Below are 25,443 nucleotides of genomic sequence, written 5' to 3'. Positions count from 1 at the left end.
AGAAAATTGGGAGATGGCAGGTGGCTGTGTGGTATGTGATGTGATCTCAAGATCTCCAAATCCTTAGTAAATTTACTAAATCCATGAAACGCTTGGCTTAATTGGACTTTTTGTTTTAAGATGGAAATCCACATGAGGCAGGAGGCGTAGGGGTTGAGGTCACAGAAGCTGTAGCTCCGAGGAAATAAAGTTGGAAACTCATAGAGGGCATGGGGAAGGAGAGAGGGCTGTGACAACTGTGGAATGGGGTCCAGGCCAATTCAATCAGATCTTCAAGGGGGCAGAGAGGCCCCATTTGCCATCTGGGTTATAGAGGAATTGGCAGCTGAGGACCAAAAAGCTGGGATGCTGCCCAGGAGGCAGCAGACTGATTGCTTATTCCCTCAGCAAAAACACAAAGGCGTGGCCATACCTATGGTCTTATTTGAGCCTCATAACAACACTGGGAGGAGAAATCCACCCCCTGGGCACTCTGTGTCTAGCTATCCTAAACTACTTGGAGCTCCCAGAACACCATACACTCTTGACCCTGGGCCTTTGCACGCACTGCTCCTTCACCCAGAAACACTTTCCCCAAATTTCTTTCCTCCAGGGGAACTACTACATATCTTTTAAGATTTAGCTTAGCTATCACTTTCTCCAGAAGCCCTCCCTGACCTCCCAGGCTAGATAAGCTGCTGCCTCTGGGTTCCATAGCCTCCTGCACTTCCCTTTCTCAAAGTACTGGTCACATTGTACTGGCCCACACAGGTCTGGGGGCCCCTCAAGCACTGGCCTTCAAAGAGGTGCACACAAGATGACTCCTGGGGGTTTAGGAAAAATGTTAAAACTTATATTTCTATTTTTCAATCTCATTTTATTCTGAAGCTAGACTGCCTGCTTTTTAACCATACGGTTTTATGTTACTTAACCTCTGTACCTTTAGTTTCTTCTTTTGTGATATGGGATAGTATTAGACTCTTGCTCAGAGAGTTTTGTGAGGGTTAAGTGAATAAATATGCATAGAGCACTGAGAGAAGGACCTGGTAGTAGTGCATTTTAAGTGTTCAATAGAAGTTAGTTTTTTATGTAATTACATAGGTACTACATATATGTATAGCATTTATAGGTAAATAGATACACATATGTTGGAAGTATGGGTTCAAGAATATTTTACTAATAGGAAGCATTACTAATTTACTAAAAGGAAATTCGCTCTGGAAAAATTGGAGATCAGGTCCTGGGGACAGGGACCAGTTTGATTCACCTGTGCATCCTTAGATGCCTGGTGTTGGCCCAGCACAGAGGGGGTCTTGCAGACAACTGTGCACAGAAAAAATCTTGGTGGATGGTGAAGCAGCGAAATGGGAGCTGGTCCAGGCTCTGTTGATTATTTCTATATAACATTGGGCAGGGCACTTGGCCTCTTAGGGCCTTAATTTTCCTCTTCCCTAAAATGCCAGGCTTTAATTAGAAAAAAAAGCAAAGGGAAACCATCAACCAATATCAGGCTGGATTTAGGGTGTGGGGCGCCCTCTTGTGTCCTAATGGTGTTTATCTCACCACAGTCTTCCTGCAGATATCCTGAAGCTGCCATCCTTTGCCTGGCAAATCTTCCTTTCCAGCTTCAGACCCTGACACTCTTTCAAATGTCTGGCACACTGTCTCTCTCTCTACTCAACCCCCACTCTACTCCAACCGTGATCTTTTCCCTATGCACTATGGGGCCCAGAAGAAGCCTTTGGAATCACGGCCAGCAGTTTAAATTCCAGCTTGACGCTTACCATGTGATCTTGAGCAGGTCACTTCATCTGTGTAAGTCCCCATTTCCTCCTTGGAAGTTGGAGGTAATAATGCCAGCCTCATGGGGCTGTTGTAAGACTTCAATAGCAAGGAGTGGTATACAGGTCACTATTATGATCACTGAGCACAATCACTTGAGTTGTCAACAATGAATAAATTGGAACATGTTTCACTTTGAACGTGAGGAGGAACTGGGCCTTTAAAACTAAAATATAGGGATCCCTGGGTGGCTCAGCAGTTTAGCGCCTGCCTTCAGCCCAGAGTGTGATCCTTGGGTCCCGGGATTGAGTCCCACACCGGGCTCCCTGCATGGAGCCTGCTTCTCCCTCTGCCTGTGTCTCTGCCTCTCTCTCTCTCTCTCCCTATCTCTCTCTCTCTCATGAATAAATAAAATCTAAAAAAAAAAAAAAAAACCTAAAATATAGAATTCCCCAAATTTCTAACAAGAGCCAACATATATTGATCACTTGCCATATGCTGAGTACTATTACTTTCCCTAAAGTCTCATACCTACTAGTAAAAATAATAATAGCGAATGATTATTAACCTCCTGCCAGGCATGGGCCAAGTCCTTTACAAACTTTCCTAGGCATTCCTCACACAAATGCTATTAGATAGATGCCATTATGAAAATTCCCATTTTACAGATAAGGAAACTGAAGCACAAAGAGGTTAAATGATTTGCCAGAGGTTTAACAACTAGTGAGAGGCAAACCCTACATCCTGCATTTGGAAGACATTTCAGACACAGGCAGCTTGATTCCAGAGATCATGCTTTACCCGAGTTACCTCATTTCATCTCCACAACATCCTGTGGTGTGAGTTCTATTACATCACCTGCATTTTACAGACACGAAAACCTAACACAAAAGAGATACGGTAATACATTTGAGGCCACACAGCTAGAGGAGTAGTTGGGCTGGGATCTGGATCCATGCCTGACTGCAAACCCCACATGTTCAACCCCATATGAGATTGCTCATATCCCGAAGTATTTATAATGGTACAAAGCAACTGCATTTATATTGAAATTATTCTGATTATTATTATTATTCAAATAATGATGAACATTTTTCCAACACCCACGAAATGCCAAGCTCTGTACTAACTGATTTACATAATAATGGCTAACAGTTGCTGTGTATTATTAGGACGCCGGCCCTGATTTAATCGTTTTAGGTGTATTTTCTCATTGAAGCCTCACAAAACCCCGGCGAACGGATGCTGTTATTATCCTCACTTGACAGGTGAAGAATGCGAGGTTCACCATCGATCCAAAATCACGTAGCTTAACAGTGAGCTGGAAATTGAACCTACAATTGCCCAACTCTCCTCTCCAGCAGTCTCCCTCTCTTTATTTCTCCCTATTTCTGCTGTGACGTCTCCCCGGCCCACCTCTCCCGCGTCTTTCCAGAAGCCGGCCCCGCCCCCTTCAGCCTGGGTGCCCGCCCACTGGGCGGTGCCATAATCTCGGAGCCTGTGGAAAGGACCGGGGTCGCGATAGGCTCCGCCCTCAAGAACAGATCCTGTTCCGATTTGTTCCGGTGCCCAAGACCGGGAGAAGATGACACACCTATTGGCTGACGGCATCTGACTGGCAGCAAACGGAGGGAGCCGCCCACTGGTTCTCGCGCAGTTCCTTCTGGGAGTTGTAGTCTCAGACGCTCTCGTCCCGGGGTGGCACGGTTCGGACTGCGCGTCCCAGCATTCCCTGCGCGAACCCCGGAGCACTTCCGCCCTGTCGTGAAGTGGGTGTCTCGGTGGGTGAGTCTGGGTGGCGGGGCGGGGGCAGCTGAGACTCTAGGCTCTGGGCTGGAGGCTTAGGAGGTGGTGGTGTCCCAGGGGGCCAGGGAAGGTGAGAGGGGAGAACGAAGCTTTTCTGTGGGGGCGGGGGTGAGGGGCGGCCAGGGGATGAAGCGTCCGGAGATGGGAAGGGTCATAGAGGGGTCGGGGATGAGCGGGGAGATAGAAGGCCCTGAGAGTGAGGGGGGTCGTGGAGAGGTCTGTAGGTGAGGAGGCTGCGAGAGGTCCTGGAGGTGGGAGAGTCCTGGGAGGCTCTGGAGACCACAGAGGGAAGGCTAGAGGGTTCTCGGTGTCTGGCAAGAAGTGAAGAGAAAAGGGCCTGAGCTGGAAGCCCGACCTTAAGAATAGTGTTCCAGCCGCTACCTGCTCGCCTTGAGGAACACAGCTGATTTGATCCCCCTTACACTTCCTCTAATGGTTGTGACCTCTGGAACCAAGTAGGTGGGACTGGCTTGTGGCCCCACACAGCACCCCTTTCCTTCTGCCTGATGGAGAATGGCACCAACATCCACTTTAGCCAGACCCTCTGATTCCTCTTGCCCTCTCCTGCATCCAGGATCTCCAGGTTGTTCTGTTTCCTTAATGTGTCCTGAATCTGCCCCTTTCTGGTCAGGGTTTTTGCTGAAGTCTCCCACCTTTTCGCTTCCCCAGCTCGGACAGACACATCGTAGCTAGCGTCATCTATTTAACCCACAGATCTTACTGTTCCCTCTGCTTAAAAACCATCTTGGCTCCCATCACCTGTAGAATGAAGTCCAAACACCTTAGCCTGATAGTCAGGACCCTTCATAAACTCCCTCTGCAGCCTAAGGCTGTTTGGTTTTCCACTGTTCTGTATGGTGTTCTCACATTCTTGCCCCATGGCCAGCCACGAAAACGATTTTCCCAAGAATCAACTCAAATGTTACTTTGTTCAGTTCCCTTAAGCAGATTAGGCCATGTCCCAACCCCAGTTCCCACAGACCTCTTTTACTGCATTTACCACCTTTGACCATAAATATCTGTGACTTTTGGAGGTGGGGCAGTCTCTTCCGCTAGACTGTAAGTGTCTCTGGGCAAGGACAGTTTCTGAGTCTCTTCCACTTCCTCATTGCCCAGCCCTGGGTAGTAAATACTTGATGTAAATCAAGTAAATCGGTCAATACTTGATGCATGTGTGAATGATGACAGTCCAGGGTAAACTTTGCTTTTTCAGTCTTGAAGACTACTACTTCCAGTGGATTTCTAGGGGCATGAGATGTCAGGGCTATCCTTGTTGGGTGCTGATTTATTACCTATGAGAGTTTAATCCAGGGGAGGCAAATACATAGGATGTGTGCTGCCACTTCTCCTCCCTGTGTCTGGTGCTCATAACTAATTAGTGACAACACATACTGACATGGGGTTCCAAGTCCTTAGTGCAGTTGACTGAAGTTGATGCTTTACGTGAAGCCCATTTGCTCTCCGTGGTTTAAGCCCTTAAATGGGAGGTCAAGTTACTTTAAGCAGTAGCCTGGACCATCAGCCCAGTAAGCTTAACAGCCTTTGGAGACTCCTGGTTTCTTCTTTGGAGGTCACAGACCAGTTTTGGTCTTTCCCATGGGATTAGGGCAGAGCTCTTACCACCCCACTGTTAAGTGGGTGGGCTCCTTATGTTCACATCCATGCTGAAAACCCTAGGAGCCAGCATGCCCCTCAGCTGCCCTGTATTAGTAAAGGGATCCTGACCCCAGTCAACACCAATCCCTCATTGCTTAGGAGGAATCTGTACCCTTTCTGGTCTTCCTAGATACTGGAAGAGACCTTTGATATCAATTAGCTGAAAGATGGTCAAGTGATGACAGCCCATGCTGAAAGAAGCCTATCATTATCCTCTATTTAGTCCTGGTGTTTGAAACAATTTCGAGTTGGTTGCCAATATTTAAAAATCCAGAATTAGCTTCTCTTGGAAAAAATAGAAGGCCTGGGAACTGGGCCAGTGTTCTCTCTAGTGCTCTATAGTTAGCCACAGCCCCCGGTCCACTCATGTACCCATTTACATTGCCTGGCCCCTATAGCCATTTAAGTGTGTAGCCACTGATTCTAGGCTTCCTTCTCCTTTGCTCTGCTCCCATCATATTAGTTGGGGAATCTGGGGCAAGCATTGAGTAGGGTCAAGCTGTAAGGTGCAGAGGCCACATGACTTGTCATCCAGGGTCCAACAGCTGATAATGGCAGGAGTGGAACTGGAACCCTGGTTTGCTCCCTCCTGCCTTAATGTTCTTTCCACTCTTGTACCATCTTCTCAAGGAGTTTGAATGATTGGCAGACCTAGAGGAAGCTGCATAGTGTGATTAAGAAAAATGACTAGATAGAACAAATCTTGACTGAGTCTCAACTCTGCTGCTTGCTAGTTCTGTGAACTTAAGCAAGTCTGCTTCATAGAAGTTCAATTCCCTGTATGTAAATTGAGGATATGGACTCATACTTTACAGGATAATTCTATTCTAAAGTCAGCACAGAAGGTGGAAATCACATTTAGCCAAAAATCACAGTCCTCTTGAAAATCCTTTGGCAAGGATCCACTTAGAAACCAACACATTGTCTTTCAGTAAGCTAACCAGCACAGCTGGGTTTTCTTGTTTGAATGTCAGATGAAAGAGTTGGCCTGTGTTTAGGGACCCTGATGTATGAAAGATACACACACTGGAAAGGAAGGCTTGAGAAACTTAGATCAACCTGGAGACCAGGAAAGTCATGCTTGTTCTGGAATAGACACATAGTGAATGGAACTGACTGCACCATTTAAATTATGTCTTTCCTACGCTTTCTGGTGTTTCATGCAGTTTAATATGTGTAAGTTATAGATCAGTGTAGTGCACCTCCATGCTAATGACAGTGGGGTGGTCAGAGATCTGCCCCTAATGCCTGCCTGGAGGATACAATGAAATTATGAATGTAGGACACTTAGTGTCAAGCCTAGCACCTCATGGACACTTAGTAGGTGGGTACTCTTCGAGATTGCTGATCCTGGTGTGGCCTGGATACTCCTGGGTGTCTAGGACTGAGCTATTTTTTCTGTCAGCTCTGTGTAAAGTCACCTTGCTATCCGCCGACTGTATTGACCTCTGTCTGTGAATAGGCAGCTTTTCATATCTAAGAGAGTAGCAGAAAAAGCTTTCAGATTTGTATTTGAAACTAATCTTTGGGACTTTCAAGTCTTCCCAGAAGAAAATACCTATTACCTGAGACTCTGGGCTTTGGGCCTTGCAGAACTACTAGTTGCCTGTTTTGTTGTAGTGTTGTTCTCTCTCTGCAGGAGCACTTCTTTGCTTGCTTATTGACTGTCTTTCTCATGAGAGTGTAACTTTCGTGAAGGTCCTAGGTACTGTTGGCTCACCAGCTACCAGTACAGGGCAGGTACATGGTAGGAGTCTGTAAATGACTGGTGGTGAATTAGTCCTTGTGTGAGAGAGTGACACAAATGTTTTTTGGGCTAGTGCATGATTCAGGCTGTGGCTAAAAAAGAAAATTCATGAAAAGTGAGTTCTTTAGTTTAATATAAATGATGTACCTCCCATAGCGCATTAGGCTTTTGATATACTAGACCTGCCATTTTAATAAAAAGCAACAAAAAAACAAAAAATAAGAGGCAGTGGCCCTGGTATTTATCAGGCACTGTGGATACAGAAATGAGTAACAGAGTCCTGGCCCTGATAATCCAATTCAGTGGGGCTGTCAGAGGTAGGAACAGGTAATTACAGTGGTGTAGGATAACACCTATGTTGGAGGTATGTGCCAACTGCTTTGGGAACTTAGGAGGGAGGAGGCAATTCTGGGAGAGCAGGGATGGGGGCAGGGCACAACAAGGGCATGTTAAGGAACTCTTGACAGGTGGGGTGACATTGACATGGTAGCCGAAGGACAGACAGGAAGTCGCCAGGTGCTTACAAGTTGTGTACCTAGCCTCCTTGTGTATGTGGCAGTCTTCGGGCAGGACAAGGCTTTATTTTACATCACCCTGGCCTTGTTTCTGGACAGTCCAGATGGCCTAAAATCTGAATACCACGCCCCTCCATTCTCACTTGAGCTCTGTCATTCCTGCTTGGAGGCAGCTGATAGCTGCCTTTGAGTGGGGTTTTTTATGTCATCCAAATGTGCTGGGAATGACACAAAGAGCTCGTTTTTCCAGATAAGCCAGCATAAGTGTTGTCAGAGTCTTCATTGTGTAAAAGAAGCAACCCCCGATGTCCATTCAACAAGCATTTACTGAGAGCCTCCTGTGCTTGGTGCGCCGTGTTTATTGGGGCGGAGGAGAGAAGGGGTAAGCTATATTCCTCGTCCTTAGGCTGTAATCTCTCTGGGGCTGCACATACAGACAACGCTGTAATACAACAGAGAATGTGGCATGTGTGACATAGATGGAAGTGGAGAAAAGAATTCCTTCTGGCATGAGCAAGAAGGTAATTTAAAAAAAAGCTAGTGTGTGCAGAAGGGGATTAATTATAACCCTTGTTGTATGACACATCACCATCGTGAGCTGACCATTGTCTCACTGTTTATTAAGTGCTTCCTGCATGTGCTGAGCGTGGTGCTAGTAAGCTTATGATCTAGTGGGTAAGATAACTCCACTAGAGCATAATCAGGGTGATGACAGAGAAAATGTAGGTGGCGTGGAAGCTTGTGCCATAGGAAGGACTGAATCTCGTTTCAGGGCACAGGAAGGGTCTCTTGGAAAAAGTACAGTTGAAGCTGAGACTTAGCTGGGTGAAGAAAGGGAGGATCCTTCCTAAAGGAGACTGCCTGCTGCCTGTGGGAGGGTTCAGAGGGCAGCAAACTATGCAGCTGGAACTTCCTGACCAGCGGAAGTGGGCAAAGAGATAAGATGGGCCCGTGGGCAAGATTCACACTTGATCCTGAGGGTCGTAGGAGGTCACTCAAAGGTGTTTAGCAAGAAGTGACCTGGTCAGGCTTGGAGCTAGTCTGGTTGTGGTGTGAAGAACCCTGGTTGGGGTGAGGGGAGAGCAGCCAAGGACATGAGTTAGGAGGCTGATCCAGTGATAAGCATGGCTACTCCCTGACTCGAGGTGATGGCATTGAGGTGTAGATGCCTAGAAGTCCAGGAGGGCACAGCTTGCTTATGAATTGGATGTTGGGGATGTTGGAGAGAGATGATAACCAGGTTTCTGGCGTGGGTAACTTGATAGAAGGTGGTGCCTGGGTGGCTCAGTCAGTTAAGCGTCTGTCTTCAGCTCAGGCCATGATCCTAGGGTCCTGGAATCCAGCCTGCATCAGACTCCCTGCTGAGTTTCTCTCTCTCCCTCTGCTCCTCCCCTCAGCTTATGCACTTGCTCTCTTTCGCTTTCTTTGTCTCAAAATCTTAGGGAAAAAAAGGGTGGTGGTGGCTTGGCTCGGTGGAAAGCTCCAGCAGAAGGACAAGTTTGCAGGAGAAAATAACAAATTAAGTTTGTGGCCCACTGAGTTTGAGGCGCCTCATAGACAAAGTGGAAATATCCTGTAGATGGTTGGATTTGGGGTCTGGAAGTCTGGAGGCAGGTCCTGGTGGAAGTTTTGAGAGTCATCAGTTTCGAGATGGTAAAAAATGCCAAATGGATGGGTTGGCCAAGAGGGAGTGAAGGGATTTTTGTAAAGAGAGCACCTTTAGAAGAAAGCTGAAGGTCTGGGGGGAAAAGGCCTGATAGAGCGAGGGGGTAACATTTGGAACCCACTTGGAGGAAAGGTCAGACTTGGGCATGTGTAGAGGAAGGAAGGCATGTTGGATCGTGAAGGCCTTGATGCCAGAAGGTAGCGTTCAGGCACATCCCAGAGGATTTCATACTGTGCTGCCCTCCAAGGTGTGCTGGTTTGGGTGCCAGGTTGTGGTTTGTCTTCCCACTTACACCCATTCCTCTCTTCACACCCCCACCCCATGAGAAGGCAGTGGAAGATACGGGGGTTCTCTTACACTGTCCCTTGTCTCTCTGCCTCAGAGCCTTGGGGAGCATTGCCTCTCCTAGGAGCCCCTTGAAGGACACGCCTTAGATGCAGGACAACGTTGAACAAGGACAGCCCAGCTGAAGCGAGGTGTCCAGGACCGACTATGGCTGTAGCCCTGGAACCCCAGGCCCAGGCCTCTCCTCGACCAGAACCTGAAGAACTCTTGATTGTGAAACGGGAGGGGGACTCGTGGAGATCAGAATCCAAACTCCGAGAGGAGGACCATCACCCTGTCCCTGGCCCTGAGGCCTCCCGCCAGCGCTTCAGGCAGTTCCAGTACAGGGATGCAGCTGGACCCCACGAGGCCTTCAGCCAGCTCTGGGCACTCTGCTGTCACTGGCTGCGGCCAGAGATCCGCCTCAAAGAGCAGATCCTGGAGCTGCTGGTCCTGGAGCAGTTCCTGACTATCTTACCCAGGGAGATCCAGGCCTGGGTGCAAGCGCGCCACCCTGAGAGTGGTGAGGAGGCAGTGGCCCTCGTGGAAGATTGGCACCGAGAGGTCCGGGCTGCAGGACAGAGGGTGAGGCAAACAATCTGTTCTCCAAGGAGCAGGTCAGACAAGGTGGTGGGGCTGTGAATAGGTTAATAATTGCCCAAAACCACAGTGGTAATAATAATTATTGTTATTAACCAACTGACATTTATTGAGCACTGCTGTGTACCACTGTTCTCAGTGCTTTGCATGTATTAACTCATCTAGTCCTGTCAAAGTTTAATGAGATAAGTACTGTTAACCCTGATTTTACCAATGAGGAAACTGAGGCAAAGGGAAGATAGGTGGTTGGCTCAAGGTCACACAGCCCCAGACAACAGAGCCAGGATGTGTGTCTGGGCAGCCTGACACAGAAACCCATGTTCAGAACCACCCAGACGGCCTCCTGGGGCCGTATTCATAGTGTGGGTAATTTGTATTATGTTCCACGTGTGATGAAATCTTTGGGTGCTTATAGCAGAAATTTGGGTGGACAGATGTAGCATTACCATCCTCATTATTTAGCTTAAACTAAGGCCCTAGAAGTCAGGTGGCTCGCAAAGCTCTGCCAGTAGGAAACCAGAGCTTAAACCTAGATCCTCAGGTTCCAAGTTTACTGTCATTTCTATGACATGACAGATGCCTCATCTGCAAACCGTGGGAACTAAAATATCTCTGAGGCATGAGACTCAAAGGAGATAGTAACTGACATGAGTGCTCACTGTGTGTCAGACACTCTTCTCGGCTCTATTTGCATTGCTCATCTAATCAACACAGCAGCCCAATAAGGTAGGTGCTGTCGTGCCACCATTTTGCAGATGTGGAAACAGACTCAGAGATGTAAGTAACTTGTCTAGATTTGGATAACTCAGTGGTAGAGCCGAGGTAAAGGAAGTGAAAGCACTGTGGATTTAACATTCACAGTTTCAATAGTTTGCAAGAGACCGAAGGCCCATGATATCATTTCTAATTTTTCTGTGGCACACTCTTTTTGAATCCTGTTTTTGGAGCTGGCATGTGTAGAACAAAGTCCTTGAGCTGGCTGCAGCCTGAGCCAGCCACCCAGAACCTTCATCTCAGCATAAGCCAGTTGCTTCCCTTTACATAGTCAGTAGTTTTTGTGATGTTCTAGTTAATCACACTTTGTTGGGGGCAGCTATAGGTTTGAGAACATCCTTTGCAAATGGCTGGGGTTTTCTGTATGTCATAAGGGGTAAAGCTCTGGACAGGTGTGAGATTAGGGGAAGGAAGGTTTATGGTCTGTGGCTTGGCTTTTTTTATTCCTTTACAAACTGAAGACACAGAAAGCTACTATTTGAAGTTATAGAACAAAGTGTGAGAGAGTGTACCTTATTTTAATATACCACACTGCCTTCCCAGATTATTTCTTTTAAAGAAACCAGCTATTCATCTTAAGTGGCAGTGAAAAAAACGAATGGAAGTCTTAGGACTTCAGAGCTGAAAGATAACTTGAGATGAGAATCAATCGATTTAAATCAAGGTCTTCATAACTCTTTATGTGTAAAATGAGAGGGTTGGGCTAGGCCAAAAGTTCTCAAATTATATCCCTGTGAGCTGAGCAGAGGTTGAACTGCTTCTAAAATTGGAGGGGAAAAAAGTAAGGTAATTGAATGTTCTCTATGATGTATTACTTTCCTATGACTATTGTTTTTATTTTTTAACTTTCTCCCTCCTCCTTAGTGCTCCCAAATGTCCAAACAAATGGGTAGGGGGCAGCCCCGGTGGCGCAGCGGTTTAGCGCCGCCTGCAGCCCAGGGCATGATCCTGGAGACCCTGGATCGAGTCCCACATGGGGCTCTCTGCATGGAGCCTGCTTCTCCCTCTGCCTGTGTCTCTGCTTCTCTCTCTCTCTCTGTCTCTATGAATAAATAAATAAAATCTTTAAAAAAAACAAAACAAAACACACACACACACACACAAAACAAATGGGTAGGTAGTAGAGGAGCTTCCCTGCCCTCACATATGTTATAGCTTGTGATCTTCCATTGCAGGGGACCTGACTCAGTTATAGTTTTCTGCAAGTGAAATTTTTCCAGGTCTTACTAGCTAACTAGGGTCCAGAAGAGAGAACCACTTGGAAAAGGTGGCACTTTTGGGCTTAATAATCCTCCATGATATTTTCCTTAAAGAGACCTTTCAGCTCTGCTGTTGGGTGGGTTTTGGTTTGTTTATTCTCTTATCATCTCTTCCAGAACCCCTCTTCCCATCAGGTGCATAGGCATTTAAAAAAAACAACAACACGGGCAGCCCAGGTGCCTCATCGGTTTAGCGGCGCCTTCAGCCCAGGGCATGATCCCGGAGACCCAGGATCGAATCCCACGTCGGGCTCCCTGCATGGAGTCTGCTTCTCCTTCTGCCTGTGTCTCTGCCTCTGTGTGTGTGTGTGTGTGTGTGTGTGTGTGTGTGTGTGTGTCTCATGAATAAATACATAAAATCTTAAAAAAAAAAAAAAGATTAAAACAACAACGAAACTATTTTTTAGAGCAGTTTTAAGTTTACAGCCAAACTAAGCAGAAAAGGGGCACCTGGGTGGCTCAGTTGGTTAAGCATCTGCCTTTAGCTTAGGTCTTGATCCCAGGAGTGTGCCCTACCTCTCCCCCTGCCCTGCCTCCACATTTGTACTTTCCCTGTCTGTCTCAAATAAGTAAATAAAATCTTTAAAAAATCAGGGATCCCTGGGTGGCGCAGCGGTTTGGCGCCTGCCTTTGGCCCAGGGCGCCATCCTGGAGACCTGGGATCGAATCCCATGTCAGGCTCCCGGTGCATGGAGCCTGCTTCTCCCTCTGCCTGTGTCTCTGCCTCTCTCTCTCTCACACTGTGTGCCTATCATAAATTAAAAAAAAAAAAAAAAAAAAAAAAAAAAAAAAACTTTAAAAAAACAAACCAAAAATACCAAACTGAGCAGAAAGTACAGAGATTTCTTATATGCCTCCTGCCTCCCAACCCCATGAACATCATTCCCCACCAGTGCGGTGCACCTGTCATCATTGGACACATCATTATCATCCAAAGTCCAGAGTTTATATAGGATCTCACTCTTGGTGTTGTGCATTCTGTGGATTTTGACAAATGTGTAACGACATGCATCCACCATTACGGTGTCATACAAGGTAGTTTCACTGCCCTAAAAATCCTCTGTGCTCTGCATACTTACCCTTCCTATCTCCAAACCCCTAGCAACTACTGATCTTTTAACTGTCTTCATAGTTTGGCCTTTCCCAATGTGTCACATAGTTGGAATCATACAGGATGTATGATTGGCTTCAGATTGGCTTCTTTCACTTAGTAGTATTCATTAAAGTTCCTTCATGCATAGGCATTTTTGATGGATTCTTTATTTATCCCTACCCCAACCAGTTGTCTATTTTTTCCCCCTTTTTGTCACCTGAATCCCTCCTCTGTGTCTACAATTGTCATCCATGGCATCAGTGTCTTTACTTAGGCATGGCAGTAGTTGGAGGCACTTGGGCTGGAAGTAAGGATTGTTATGGAGTCTAATCACATAGTTACTCTGTAGATTGTAAGATTAGAGCTATAACAAAGAGAAGTTCATTTGTTTTTTCCTTAAACAACCATGGAAAAAGGTTGTAAGCAGATGTTTTCTCCCTGTAAACCACACAGGACATTGGTGGATGGCCTCTTTTGGAATGGCTTTTTATGCTCATGGCCCACTCCATATATCTTAAGGATAAACATCCCTGTCTTATTTAAGAAAGGACTGGAGTTTATAGATCAGCCAAAAGATTTTTGGAGTTATATATTTCACAAACTCATTAAGTCGATGAAGGTGAGGATATTACTATTGTGAATAAAAAAATAAGGTTCAGAGCAATGTATATAATTGCTATGTTTTGTATAAAAATAGGGAAGTCTGTATTCATAGATGCTTGTATATAAAGAAACAAAAGGGTGCAGAACAGTGGTTTCCTGTGGGGAAGAATGGGGTAAAGGAAGACACTGGGCAGATGGGATGGGCACAGGGGAAGGGATAGGGTATTTTCACTAACTAAACCCTTATAGTTTCTATTTTTGAACCACCTGAGTATTGAAAATACTTATTGAAAACATTGAAACATATTTCTTAAAGTTTCTACAAGGCAATGAGATTATTACGTTGTTAGGGTTTTAGAGCCAGGAGATAATCTCTCTGCCTCCATCTCTGAATTTGGAACCAACTAACAGATAAGAAATGAGCTTTATGATTGATAATGCTGAATTTGGTACTGTCCTCTCTTAATTGATTATTCTCCTGTGTTTTATATATTTGCTCTTTGTCTCTGAATGCTTTTCTGCCTGAACTTCTGCATTGAAATCGAATTGCCACTTCTGTTTTCCTTTTGAGTTACAGTGCCTTGTCTCTGCTTCTCCTTCTGTTTTGAGAGTAGATGGACCTCTCTAAAACAGCACACACTTTCATTCCATTTTAAAATTCCATCTGTAATTGTTTGCCTATCCTTTCTCTTATATTTATTTTTGAATTTTCTTTGCCTTGCAGCAGAAATATTTAGAGCAATTATATTTAGAATTATTGTTATATCTGTTTTTATCTTCTGACGTATACCCAGTCAACTTTTATCTTTTTTTGATAACTTAAAAATGAAACCACCTATTTTTGATATTTAGAGATTATGTTTCAATCATAAAATCATGTTTTATGATTCAAAAATGTTTGAAACAGTAGTGACCTCGCTGAGACACTTGCATAGCCTCCCTGTGTCAAACAAAACAGTAGTAATTTGGTGGTATCAGTGCTGGTCCGTTTACTAATGTCAGTCTCATGGTTTTGTTGTTACACCACTTTGAGGCATCTTTGAATCTTAAAAAGAACTTGTTAACCCTTGGACCACAGCTGTACTCAAAAGAACACTCCCTGCCCTAGCAAAATTGGTCCTATTGAACTGACAATTGGGAATTTTGACTGTGTGTGTGTAGGAACTGGGCTTGTGTGCAGAAGAGACCAGGTCCTTAAAGGCAATGCAGGAATCTCAGCCTTGCCAGCTGCACCCAGCAAATCACTGGCCTGAAGCCCAGTGCCAGAAGCAGTGGGTGAAGAATTCATGCCCTGACCTTCCAAAACATCTAGACACCAAGATGGTGCCACAGCCCTTGAAAGAGAGTGGTGAGTATCAAGAATCAGAGAACATGAGGGAAGAGAGGAGAGGGTTAGAGGGGATAAGGAAGGAAGCACAGGGAGGAGGGATATGAAGAATTCAAGGCAAGGGGTAGAAATAGTGTCTGATGGACATGCCAAGAAGGAAGGCGAGTGAGTAAGCATTGTGCAAGAAGATGAAGCTCCCAGCGATGTTGGTAACCCCACTGAGCTTAGTGCCGCAGCATGTTCAGATCAGGTTGGGGCCAGGTGGTGATCATAGGAGTTTGAGTTGGCATCTTATACACAGCACATCTCTCAGCTTCAGAGCCACACTCCAGAAGGAAAGTAAAAGGGGAAATCTGCTGGCTATCAGGACAGTCTCCACTTGAGGCAAGCATGGCACTTGGAAAGCTGGACTTGGGAGGGCGTGGTTTTTCGGGAACCAGAGCTTGGGTTTTAGAGACTTTTCTTCTCCTCAGCTGTTCTCACTCCCCGAGTCCCTACTCTCCCAAAGATGGGGAGTGTTGGAGATTGGGAGGTGACAGCGGAGTCCCAGGTAAGCTGTGGTTTGTCCATTCTTTCCTGTCCTGATTTCTGGGCTCTTACCCCCATGCCCCTCTCCTCTCTCTGTAACCTGCCCTCAGCAGAAGGGCATATGTCACAGGGCGTCGGCCTCTGGCCCTGGTTCCCAATCTACTGGGCCTTTTCCGTCATGTTGCTTCTTATGACACTGGCCTCACACATGGTATCCCTGTGTCTGTTACCTTTCCTGGGGCCTAGCAGAGTTCCCAGGCTGTTTTCAGTTGTGGTCCTTGTCTTGTACATCTCACAGGAAGCCCTGGGACCTGGCAAACATGCTGAGAAGGAATTCTCCAAGGATCCCCCAGGAGATGGGTGTGGGAACGGCATGCCCCTAGGTAAGGAAACAGTGCCCTCTCAGGAATATTGTCTGGTTTCTGTTATACTCAGTTCCCAAAGAATTGTTTTGTCACTCCCTTAAGACTCGTGGCTCTGGAAGTCTGGAACTTGAGACACAAGAAGACAAGAAGACGACATGCTCTTTATGGCTAGCACTGGTGGCAGAAATGGAGTGTAGGATGTGGGGTCTGCCTGGATATAGGCTGGTGGCTTCTGAAAGCCTGCCCTCTTGGGACTTGCTTCCTCAAGACATTCATCATGGCTGTCCTAGGCCATCTCAGAAATCCAGTCCTTTCAGCATCAAACAGGGTCCATCTCTCAGGGACAGACTCCAGTAAGCTGAGCCCCTGAGACTGATGTACTAAACACAGTAGAAGTAAACATCACAGGGCTCAAAGCACTTGAAGCTCACATCGCCCATACTAACTCCTGTCTCTATAGTTGCATCTCCACAGGAGCCAAACAAAAATGAACTATTTCCCTGTGGAGCCTGGGGTTAGTGTGAGGGATTAGACATGAGCGGAATAAAGTGGCAGATAGTGATAGGTGTGCCTCCTAAGGGGAGGTAAGAGGAGACATGAGAAGTCTTATTGGCACCTTTCTTGACAGTAGAACTCTTTTTATTTTATTTTATTTTATTTTATTTTTTTTACCTCAACCATGATATCTGGGGGAGATAGTGTTCACAGGAGCAAACTTTGGTAGGCCTAAAGTTTTTTAGTTCTCAGTTCTTTCTGATCTGGTTTTCTTCTTCAAATTTTTATTTTAATTAAAAGCTTCCTGTTTTGTGAGGGCTGGGAGCTGTTGGGACAGCAGTCCTTTACACAGAGCTGCTAAGTGTTTTAAAAAAATAAGGAAATGTATTTTCTCACATTTTTGGAAGTCGAGAGGAGGACATGCTCCAGCCACAGTATAAAGTGGCTCAGCGAGGTCACAGCAGACTTAGGTTCTTTTTCTCTGCTCTGCCATCCTCACTGTCAGCTTCCCACCAGCACTGTCATGTGTCATAATCAAAAGATAGATGACAAAAAAAAAAAAAAAAAAGATAGATGACAGTTGGGCTCACAAGTTTCCTAGCAAAACACTTGTGTGTGGGTGTGCACATGCACACACACGTGCGCGCGCGCGCACACACACACACACACACAGTGAATGAGTGAGAGAGGGAAATCTTTTCTCTAGCCATTAAATTCATCCTGATTGGGCCAGTTTAGGCCACATTCCCATCAGTAACAGTTACTCTTTGTGTGATATATTTCATAAGTGCAACAAAGGAAGCAAGTGAACAAAGAAAACAGGTCAGTTAAGGTGGGGAATCAGCATAGGAATTTCTTATTGTCCTCACACAGGGAAATGATCTGTTTCAGGGCATTTTGGACAAATGCTGTGCTCAGTGTATCATTTCTACTTAATCATTCCTCTTCTTTCTTTTGTTTAGGAGTTCCAGTTTCAAAACCAAGTATCAACTGCCAGCCAGAGCAAGGACCAGAAGTTTGGCATCCAAACTTTATAAACTCTGGAAAAAGGAACACTGTAGATTACAACCTGGGTAATGAGCAAATGAGACCAGCTCAGGCATCGGCCTGGAGAGACTCCAAGGGCTGGGAGGAACAATGTCAGTGGGACACAGAGGACATGAAGGTGTCAGGTGTGCACTGGGGCTACGAGGAGACCAAGACTTTTCTAGCAATTCTGAGTGAGTCTCCTTTCTCTGAAAAGCTCCGGACTTGTCATCAGAACCGCCAGGTGTACCGGGCCATTGCAGAGCGGCTGAGGGCCCGGGGCTTCCTGCGGACACTGGAGCAGTGTCGCTACAGGGTCAAAAATCTCCTACGGAATTACCGGAAAGCCAAGAGCAGCCACCCACCAGGAACGTGCCCCTTCTATGAGGAGCTGGAGGCCCTGGTGAGGGCTCGGACGGCCAACAGAGCCACAGAGGGTCCAGGAGAGGCCATGGTACTCCCCAGGCTGGGGGATAGCGATGCAGAGATGGATGAGCAGGAGGAAGGGGTCTGGGAGCCTGAAGAAGTAGCAGAAGACTGTAATGGTGATGAGCTGGCCACTGACGAGTCCGTCCAGGAGCCCAGGATTCCAGGGGGGCCAACTCTGTTCCAGAGTCGTATCGGTAAGAACGATGGGGTATCATGGATCCAGATTCTAGCTCTCCAGCCCATGAGACTTCTGCTTGCTAAGTTCAGGACATAGACTGGATTGCAAGTCTAGATTTTTTTTTTTTAAGATTTATTTATTTACTCATGAGAGACACAGAGAGAGGCAGAGACATAGGCAGAGGGAGATGCAGGCTCTTAGCAGGGAGCCCGATGTGGGACTCGATTCCGGATCCCGGGATCACGACCTGAGCTGAAGGCAGCTGCCCAGCCACTGAGCCACCCACATGTCCCGCAAGTCTAGATTGATGCCACTGGAGTAAGGTGTTCAGTTCCTTAGGTTATCCTCAACCTTTCTTTTCCTCTATGATTAGTTTCCTAGAGTGAATTTTAGTTATAGTAGCAAACTTTTAAAGCCTTAAATAACTTTAGAGAGCTAATTCAGTATCATTTGACCCTTGAACAATGCAAGAGTTAAGGTACTGATCCTCTGCTCAGTCAAAAATACATGTATAGCTCTTTGACTCCCCCCAAGTTTAACTATTAATGGCGTACTGTGGGCCACAAGCCTTACCAGTACTATAAATAACTTACATGTATTTTATATTTAATATATGTATTATATACTGAATTCTTACAATAAAGTAAACTAGGAAAAATATCACTGAAATCATAAGGAAGAGAAAATATATTTACAGTACTATATATTTAAAAAAATAAATCTGTATATTAGTGGATCTGCAGTTTGAACCTGTGTTGTTCAAATTTCACCTGTATTTGCCAAAGTGTGTCACTAGAAGTATGGGGATGGTTATAGTGTTACATGAGTGAACTTTTAATTTTACTGTGGATGAGCATATCAACCTGTAATTTCACAGACAGTAAATTTAGGTAAAGAAAGATACTGAGTGAAATATTTAACATATAACAGAAATCATGATGGTGTATGGTTGAACACATGACGTTTGGAGAAACATACAGTCATTGTATAAGTGGAAACACTGAAGCCCAAGAGATGACATGTCTTATCTAAATATAGACAATGGGCTAGGGGCAGAGTCAAAGTCAGAGCCCAGAGCTTCTGCCTCCAGTTTTGTGTGGTTTTCCTCTCCACAATCCTGCCTCCCTGGGCTGCATCATTTACCTGCAGAGGACCTGAGAACAGACTGCCTCCTTTCATTGCTCCACAAAAGAGGAAAGCGCTTCCTCAGTTGGATGCTGTTGTAAAGTTATTTGAAGTCCCACTTATGTTTAGAGATTCTCAATTCCCACATTTGTTAAGAGGAAAGTTCATAAAATAGAGGATATGTATGGAATAGATAAAGAGAAAGTCTCTTGGATCCAACTACAGGTCTTTCCCCACACTAGTCAATGGAAACCAGAGGAGTAGGGTCACCTAGTATAACGTGGCCACCTCAGTCCTCTTCAGCTAAGACTCCAGAGTTAGTGGAGACTCTTAGAAGGGGGCGGGAGGCTCTGGTGCACTCCTGAGAAGCAAGGGAATAGTCTTTGTTGGGGCCCCAGGTGCCTGGAAGATTTTGAGGTGCCTGTGTTCTAGGCATTTGGTGGGTTGGGGGACCCTGATCCCTGATGACTTAGGCAAGTCTCATTATACCTCACAGTTCTGAACTCTTCACTCCTGATAGCAGGTGTGCACTGGGGCTATGAGGAGACCAAGGCCTTCCTGACCATTCTCAGTGAATCCCCGTTCTCTGAAAAGCTTCGCACCTGTCACCAGAACAGCCAGGTGTACCGCGCCATTGCAGAGCGGCTGTGCGCACAGGGCTTCCTGCGGACGCTGGAGCAGTGTCGCTACAGATTCAAAAACCTCCTTCGAAGCTACCGGAAAGCCAAGAGCAGCCACCCACCAGGGACGTGCCCCTTCTATGAGGAGCTGGACTCACTGATGAGGGCACGGACTGCGGTCAGAGCCATGGGAACCCTCAGGGAGGCAGCAGGTCTTCCAAGGCCTGGGCAGAGCAGTACGGAGGCTGATGACCAGCAGGCTTGGGATGAGATGGCAGATGAAGATGCCATCAAATCTCCAGCCCCATGTCCTCAAACCCCAGACACTGGTAAGCCCAGAGTAATTCGATGCCCACAAAATCCGGGAGCATGCAGAGAGAGCAAGGGGCCAACTCATTATTGTTTGTCTCTGAGCTGCAAGAGAGAATGGACATGAATAGGAAAAGCATTGGTGATTTGCTCAGATGATTCAGTCTCTAGCTTTGTGTAATCCCCCAAATGAAATAAGCAGCCAAGTCTCAGTTTTACTGGGTTTTATCTGGGAAATTGTAGAGTTTATTCAATTTCACACAGCACAGGCTATTTGGAATGTGCCAGAAGAAGGAGGTGTTCATTATTGAGTAGGGCAATAGGGAAATTGACCAAAGAGACTGACTAGCTGGCCACGTGGCCTCGGCCTCATGACTTTGTTGGTGAGGTCACCATGTTCCAGGCTCTGTTCTCTGCTTTGCAGCTCAGAAATTTACATATGCACCAAAACTTGGTCAATTTCATGTTAGTCACATTATAAGATATGAAAAGAAAATATATGATACAAATTCACATTAGTTAAATTCACAAGACACAAGATCTGTAAAATAGATGTTAACTAATGAATGAAGAAAAACTGCATTTCTATTTCAGGGTTTGAGATGAGGCATAAGGGTGAAGACCAGATTTCAGAGCAGGACATCTTTGAGGATTTGCCTGGAGCCTTATCAAAATGTACTAGAGAGGATGTTTGCCACCCTTCTGACTGGGGGCAAGACAGTGACGGTGAAGGTGAAGGGCAGTGGGGAAACTGCCCCCAGGAGCAGTGGGAAGAATGCTCTTCTGAAGAGGACTTAGAAAAACTTATCGACCATCAGGGCCTGTACTTGGCAGAGAAACCCTACAAATGTGATACATGTGTGAAAAGCTTCAGTAGGAGCTCCCACTTCATCGCCCACCAGCGGATTCACACAGGTGAGAAGCCCTACAAATGCCTCGAATGTGGAAAAAGCTTTAGTGACCGCTCCAATCTTAATACCCATCAGAGAATCCACACTGGAGAGAAGCCCTACAAATGCCTTGAATGTGGGAAAAGCTTTAGTGATCACTCCAATCTTGTCACCCACCAGAGAATCCACACAGGGGAAAAACCCTACAAATGTGGGGAATGTTGGAAAAGTTTCAACCAGAGCTCAAACTTGCTGAAACATCAAAGAGTCCACTTGGGAGGCAATCCTGACCATTGTAGTGAGCCTGGGGCAAACTTTGGTCCAAGCCCATCCTTTAGTGCTCACTGGAGGAACTCTACAGAAGAGCCATCTCTTGAACAACCTCATAGTGCCAGTAAGAACTTGAATTCTGGCCCACACAGTACCAACTCAGGGGAAAAGCTTTATCAGTGTTCTGAATGTGGAAGGACCTTTTCTAAGAGCTCTGCCCTCATTAGTCACCAAAGAATCCATACGGGAGAGAAACCATACGAATGTGCTGAATGTGGGAAAAGCTTCAGTAAGAGCTCCACACTGGCTAACCACCAACGAACCCACACGGGGGAGAAACCGTACAAGTGTGTGGACTGTGGGAAGTGCTTCAGTGAGCGCTCTAAGCTCATCACACACCAGAGAGTGCACACAGGAGAGAAGCCCTACAAATGCCTTGAGTGTGGAAAGTTCTTTCGTGATCGTTCCAACCTCATTACTCACCAGCGGATTCATACGGGAGAGAAGCCTTATAAGTGCAGAGAATGTGGGAAATGTTTTAACCAGAGCTCTAGTCTTATTATTCACCAGAGAATCCACACTGGGGAGAAACCCTACAAGTGCATGGAGTGTGGGAGAGACTTCAACAATAGTTCCCACTTCAGCGCCCACCGGAGAACGCATGCAGGAGGGAAAGCAGCGTAGGAGACACCCTTCCCCCAGCAAAAGAGATAAATGTATATTTAAATCTCCTGAGATCATAAGATGTGTGCTAGAAACTTACCCAATGTTTAGGCTTGGTATATACCCAGGGAAGTTAGCTTGGTATAATCCAGATTAATTGGAAGTGAATTACAAATGCTAAGGAGCCAGATTTGAAGGCACTTTTCTTTTTTTTTTTTTTAATTTAATTTTTTTTATTTTTAATTTAAATTCAGTTTAGTTAACATATACCATATTATTTGCTTCAGGGGTGGAGTTTAGTGATTCATCAGTTGTAGATAACACCTAGTGCTCATTACATCACATGTCCTCCTTAATGCCCATCACCCAGTTACCCCATCCCCCCCCACCCCTCCAGAAACTTTCAATTTGTTTCCTATAGTTAAGGGTCCCTCATAGTTATGGTTTGAAGGCACTTTTCTTAAATGTAATTTGTTTTTCTCCTATAAAAATCCCGGTCCTTGGGCTCTCTTTACATTTGCTGCCATGTGAGGACTTTATCTGTTTGAGCCAGACTGATAACAGGGGGTTTAGGGGTAAATCAGTGGTCCTGAGCAGTGATTCCAGACCTCACAGGGCCTTTACACTGTCCATAGGTACACATGGTCCGTTGGCACATATCAGCAAATTATCATAGATGGTGGGTTTCAGGTGGGGTGTATCCATACTGAAGAATTTTGAGACTGGTTAGAGAGGGCATAATTGGGAATCAGTGGCCGGAAGCAGACCACCATGACCTTAGCAAAGAGGAGGAACATCAGTGATGTCATTATTAAATAATTATTAGGGCAGCCCAGGTGGCTCAGCGGTTTAGCACCGCCTTCAGCCCAGGGCATGATCCTGGAGACCCGGGATCGAGTCCCACGTCGGGCTCCCTGCATGGAGCCTGCTTCTCCCTCTGCCTGTGTCTCTGCTTCTCTCTCTCTCTCTCTTTGTGTTTTCATGAGTAAATAAATAAAATCTTTAAAAAAAAACCCTGATAAATAATTATTCATAATAGCAAAAATAGCCATTATTTATTGAGCATTTGCTCTTTGGCAGGCTCTGTGCTAAGCACTTTGCTAAGCACATCCTCTGATTCCCCATGGCAGCCAGAAGGTCCTAATCTATCCATTTCCCAGAGGAGAAAACTGAGGCTAGGTGACATGTTTGGGTGGCATGTCTGCAGGTGGCAGAGGCAGAGGCAGGCTTTAACGAGATGTCTCTGGAGCCTGAGGTGTTCCTAACTGTTGTACTGAATCCCCTTCCACAGTAGAGCAGGTAACTCAGGTGCAAGGATCTCAAAGCACTTTGTGGGCCGTGTCTCCTACTAAAATTCCCTTATGAATTCTCCTCTTAGCAAATACAGAAACTGAGAATCCCTAAAGAGGAAAAGGTCTGGGTTGGTCAGAACTGCCAATGCTTAGAGCAAGGCTGAGCTAATATTAATACTAGCTGTGTGGACTTCCTTCTCTGCAATAGTATGTGTGAGAGATATAGTGGGGGGCAGGGGGTTTGAGACTGGGGAGGACATGCAGCCACGGCATACCTCTTCCCATGGGATACCACTTCTACACAGGAAATGGGGTTTAAGAATGTCCCCTTTCTCAAGGAGTCAATCCTCAAGTTAGATGTGTCCGAATGGAGTATTAGGCCTCACGGGAACCCAGGCCTGCATTTTTGCATCCCCCACCCCTTTCCCCTTGGTGGAAGCCTTATTCCTGATGGCCATGCCACAGCTGAGCAGGGGGGAGGCAGGGGGGAGTCGGTGTGTGCCTGCTGAGAGGACTTTGAACACTGTCCTGCGTCCCAGATGTGTGGCACAATTTTATCCCAAGCCTGCTTGTCCCTGGCTTGTCACAGGCAGAGATGTCAGAATTTCAAGGAAAAATCCTCTGGTCGATATTTTTAAACCCTCCTAAGGAGAAACTCTGAAGACCAAGGTACCGCAAATTAGCAAGCCATCCTGTGTGAGCCAGTCCAATTTGACCTGTGTAGGAGGGTCAACATTTAGGAAGCATTTAGGAACCTTCACCGTGGAAGCCAGCTGAGCCCTCTTCCCCTTTAGGTGTCCCCGGCACCCCTGCTCTTGGAGGTGTGCTAGTGTCTCATGCTCCAAGTGAATGATGTCCATTACCCCCTTGATCCTTTGTCCCAACTTGTAACGGCAGGTTCAGCCTGAGAGCACAGGCGGCATTGGCCAGGAGGGAAGACAGGGCCCAGGTGGACCCTCCTCTGCATACTCGACCCTTCCTTTGGAGGAAGTTCTCATTCAGGTGGCTTCTGTGTTTGGGTCCTGCCTCATTGCTTTGCTGGGGCACCCAGACCTCCTCCAGCAGGGCTTTGCTGCTCCAATAAACAGACGTTTGGGTCTGCACATCCTGAGCTTTGTTAACGTGAGGCTGCTCTTGGGAAGCAGATTGTGCAGCCTGGGCCTCAGCCTGTGTGCCCACAGGTCAGACTCTGGTGATGGGAAACCAAGGCAGCGAATGTGACGCTGGAAGGGTGCTGCACGTGAGCTGCACCCCTTACTTGACTCCTGTAGCCTCTCCCAAGAAGGGCATCCGCTCCTCGGAGGTAACTTGAAGACACCGAGGGGACTCTCCATGTACTTCTCAGGAGGCAGTAGACCAGAGGGTGAGGGCAGGGACCAGGGGCTGAGGCTGCCGTTAGGTACCCACTTTCTTGTAGGCCTTGGCACCGGCAGTGATTTCCCCGTCATGGCAGCCTCAGCCTCACTGTACCCCATAGCCTCCTTCGAGAAGTTGTATAACATAGCTTGGGTTCTGACTGACCTCTGAGGGCCCTGAGTCCTCCCTGCCTCATCCTGCTCTGGGGCCCCCAGTGAGGGATAGCTCTCTGCCTCCAGGCTGCAAATAGGAGCTTATGTTTAGTCACTTTGTGGAGAAGGGGAACACCCTTTGGGGAGGAGAGTATGGAAGCTTCGTGGTCGAGGCTGCATTCCCCAGGCTTGCTGGTGCACTGGCTCCCCTCACTGTTCCATTTGCATTTTTTTTGGCTGTGTGCGAGCCTAGGACTTCCAGGTCTGGCTCCTGCCCTGGGCTCCCCTCTTAGCAGCCCGGTCTACCGCGTGCGGGCCCCACCTGAGTGGCTCCTGGACTCCTCCAAATCCCCCCCACTCAGGTCTCCCTACAGGGCCCACCCATTGGGCATGCACAATACACTCTGGCCCACGGACAAGCCTCCTTCACACACCTCCAGTGAGGCGTGCACTTTCAGACTCCTATAGACTTAGTCCCCCAGACACATCCTCCCTCCTAAGAGCATTATTGTCCAGAGGGCTGCAGTCCCCCGGCTGCTTGGGGAGCCTTCTGAATGGAGCCAGTGCCCACAGTCAGAATTATTCACGGGAAGCATCCCTTATCCCAGTTTCGA

The 25,443-nt window shown here is 46.6% G+C and overlaps 1 protein-coding gene across 8 annotated transcripts; it reads left to right on the top strand.

Moving 5' to 3' along the window:
* Positions 1-3,238: 3,238 nt before the first annotated feature.
* Positions 3,239-23,042, top strand: ZSCAN20 (zinc finger and SCAN domain containing 20). Of its 8 annotated transcripts, none has more exons than XM_077898560.1 (8): positions 3,239-3,546; positions 9,534-10,060; positions 14,966-15,152; positions 15,605-15,681; positions 15,958-16,042; positions 17,482-18,168; positions 19,801-20,226; positions 20,801-23,042. In XM_077898560.1, exons 2-8 carry the CDS (start codon positions 9,644-9,646, stop codon positions 22,048-22,050), a joined length of 3,129 nt encoding a protein of 1,042 aa, XP_077754686.1. In that variant the 5' UTR covers positions 3,239-3,546; positions 9,534-9,643; the 3' UTR covers positions 22,051-23,042. The 8 variants fall into 8 exon arrangements, with proteins under 8 accessions (XP_077754686.1, XP_077754683.1, XP_077754681.1 ...); XM_077898557.1 differs by having other exon boundaries at positions 3,240-3,530; positions 19,798-20,226; XM_077898555.1 differs by having other exon boundaries at positions 3,240-3,542; positions 19,798-20,226.
* The last annotated feature ends 2,401 nt before the right edge of the window (positions 23,043-25,443 follow it).

Source organism: Canis aureus, chromosome 5, assembly GCF_053574225.1.
Source record: "Canis aureus isolate CA01 chromosome 5, VMU_Caureus_v.1.0, whole genome shotgun sequence".
Classification (NCBI taxonomy): Eukaryota; Metazoa; Chordata; class Mammalia; order Carnivora; family Canidae; genus Canis; species Canis aureus.
Note: the sequence above shows the minus strand (reverse complement) of the source record. Positions and strands in the feature narration are given on the sequence as shown.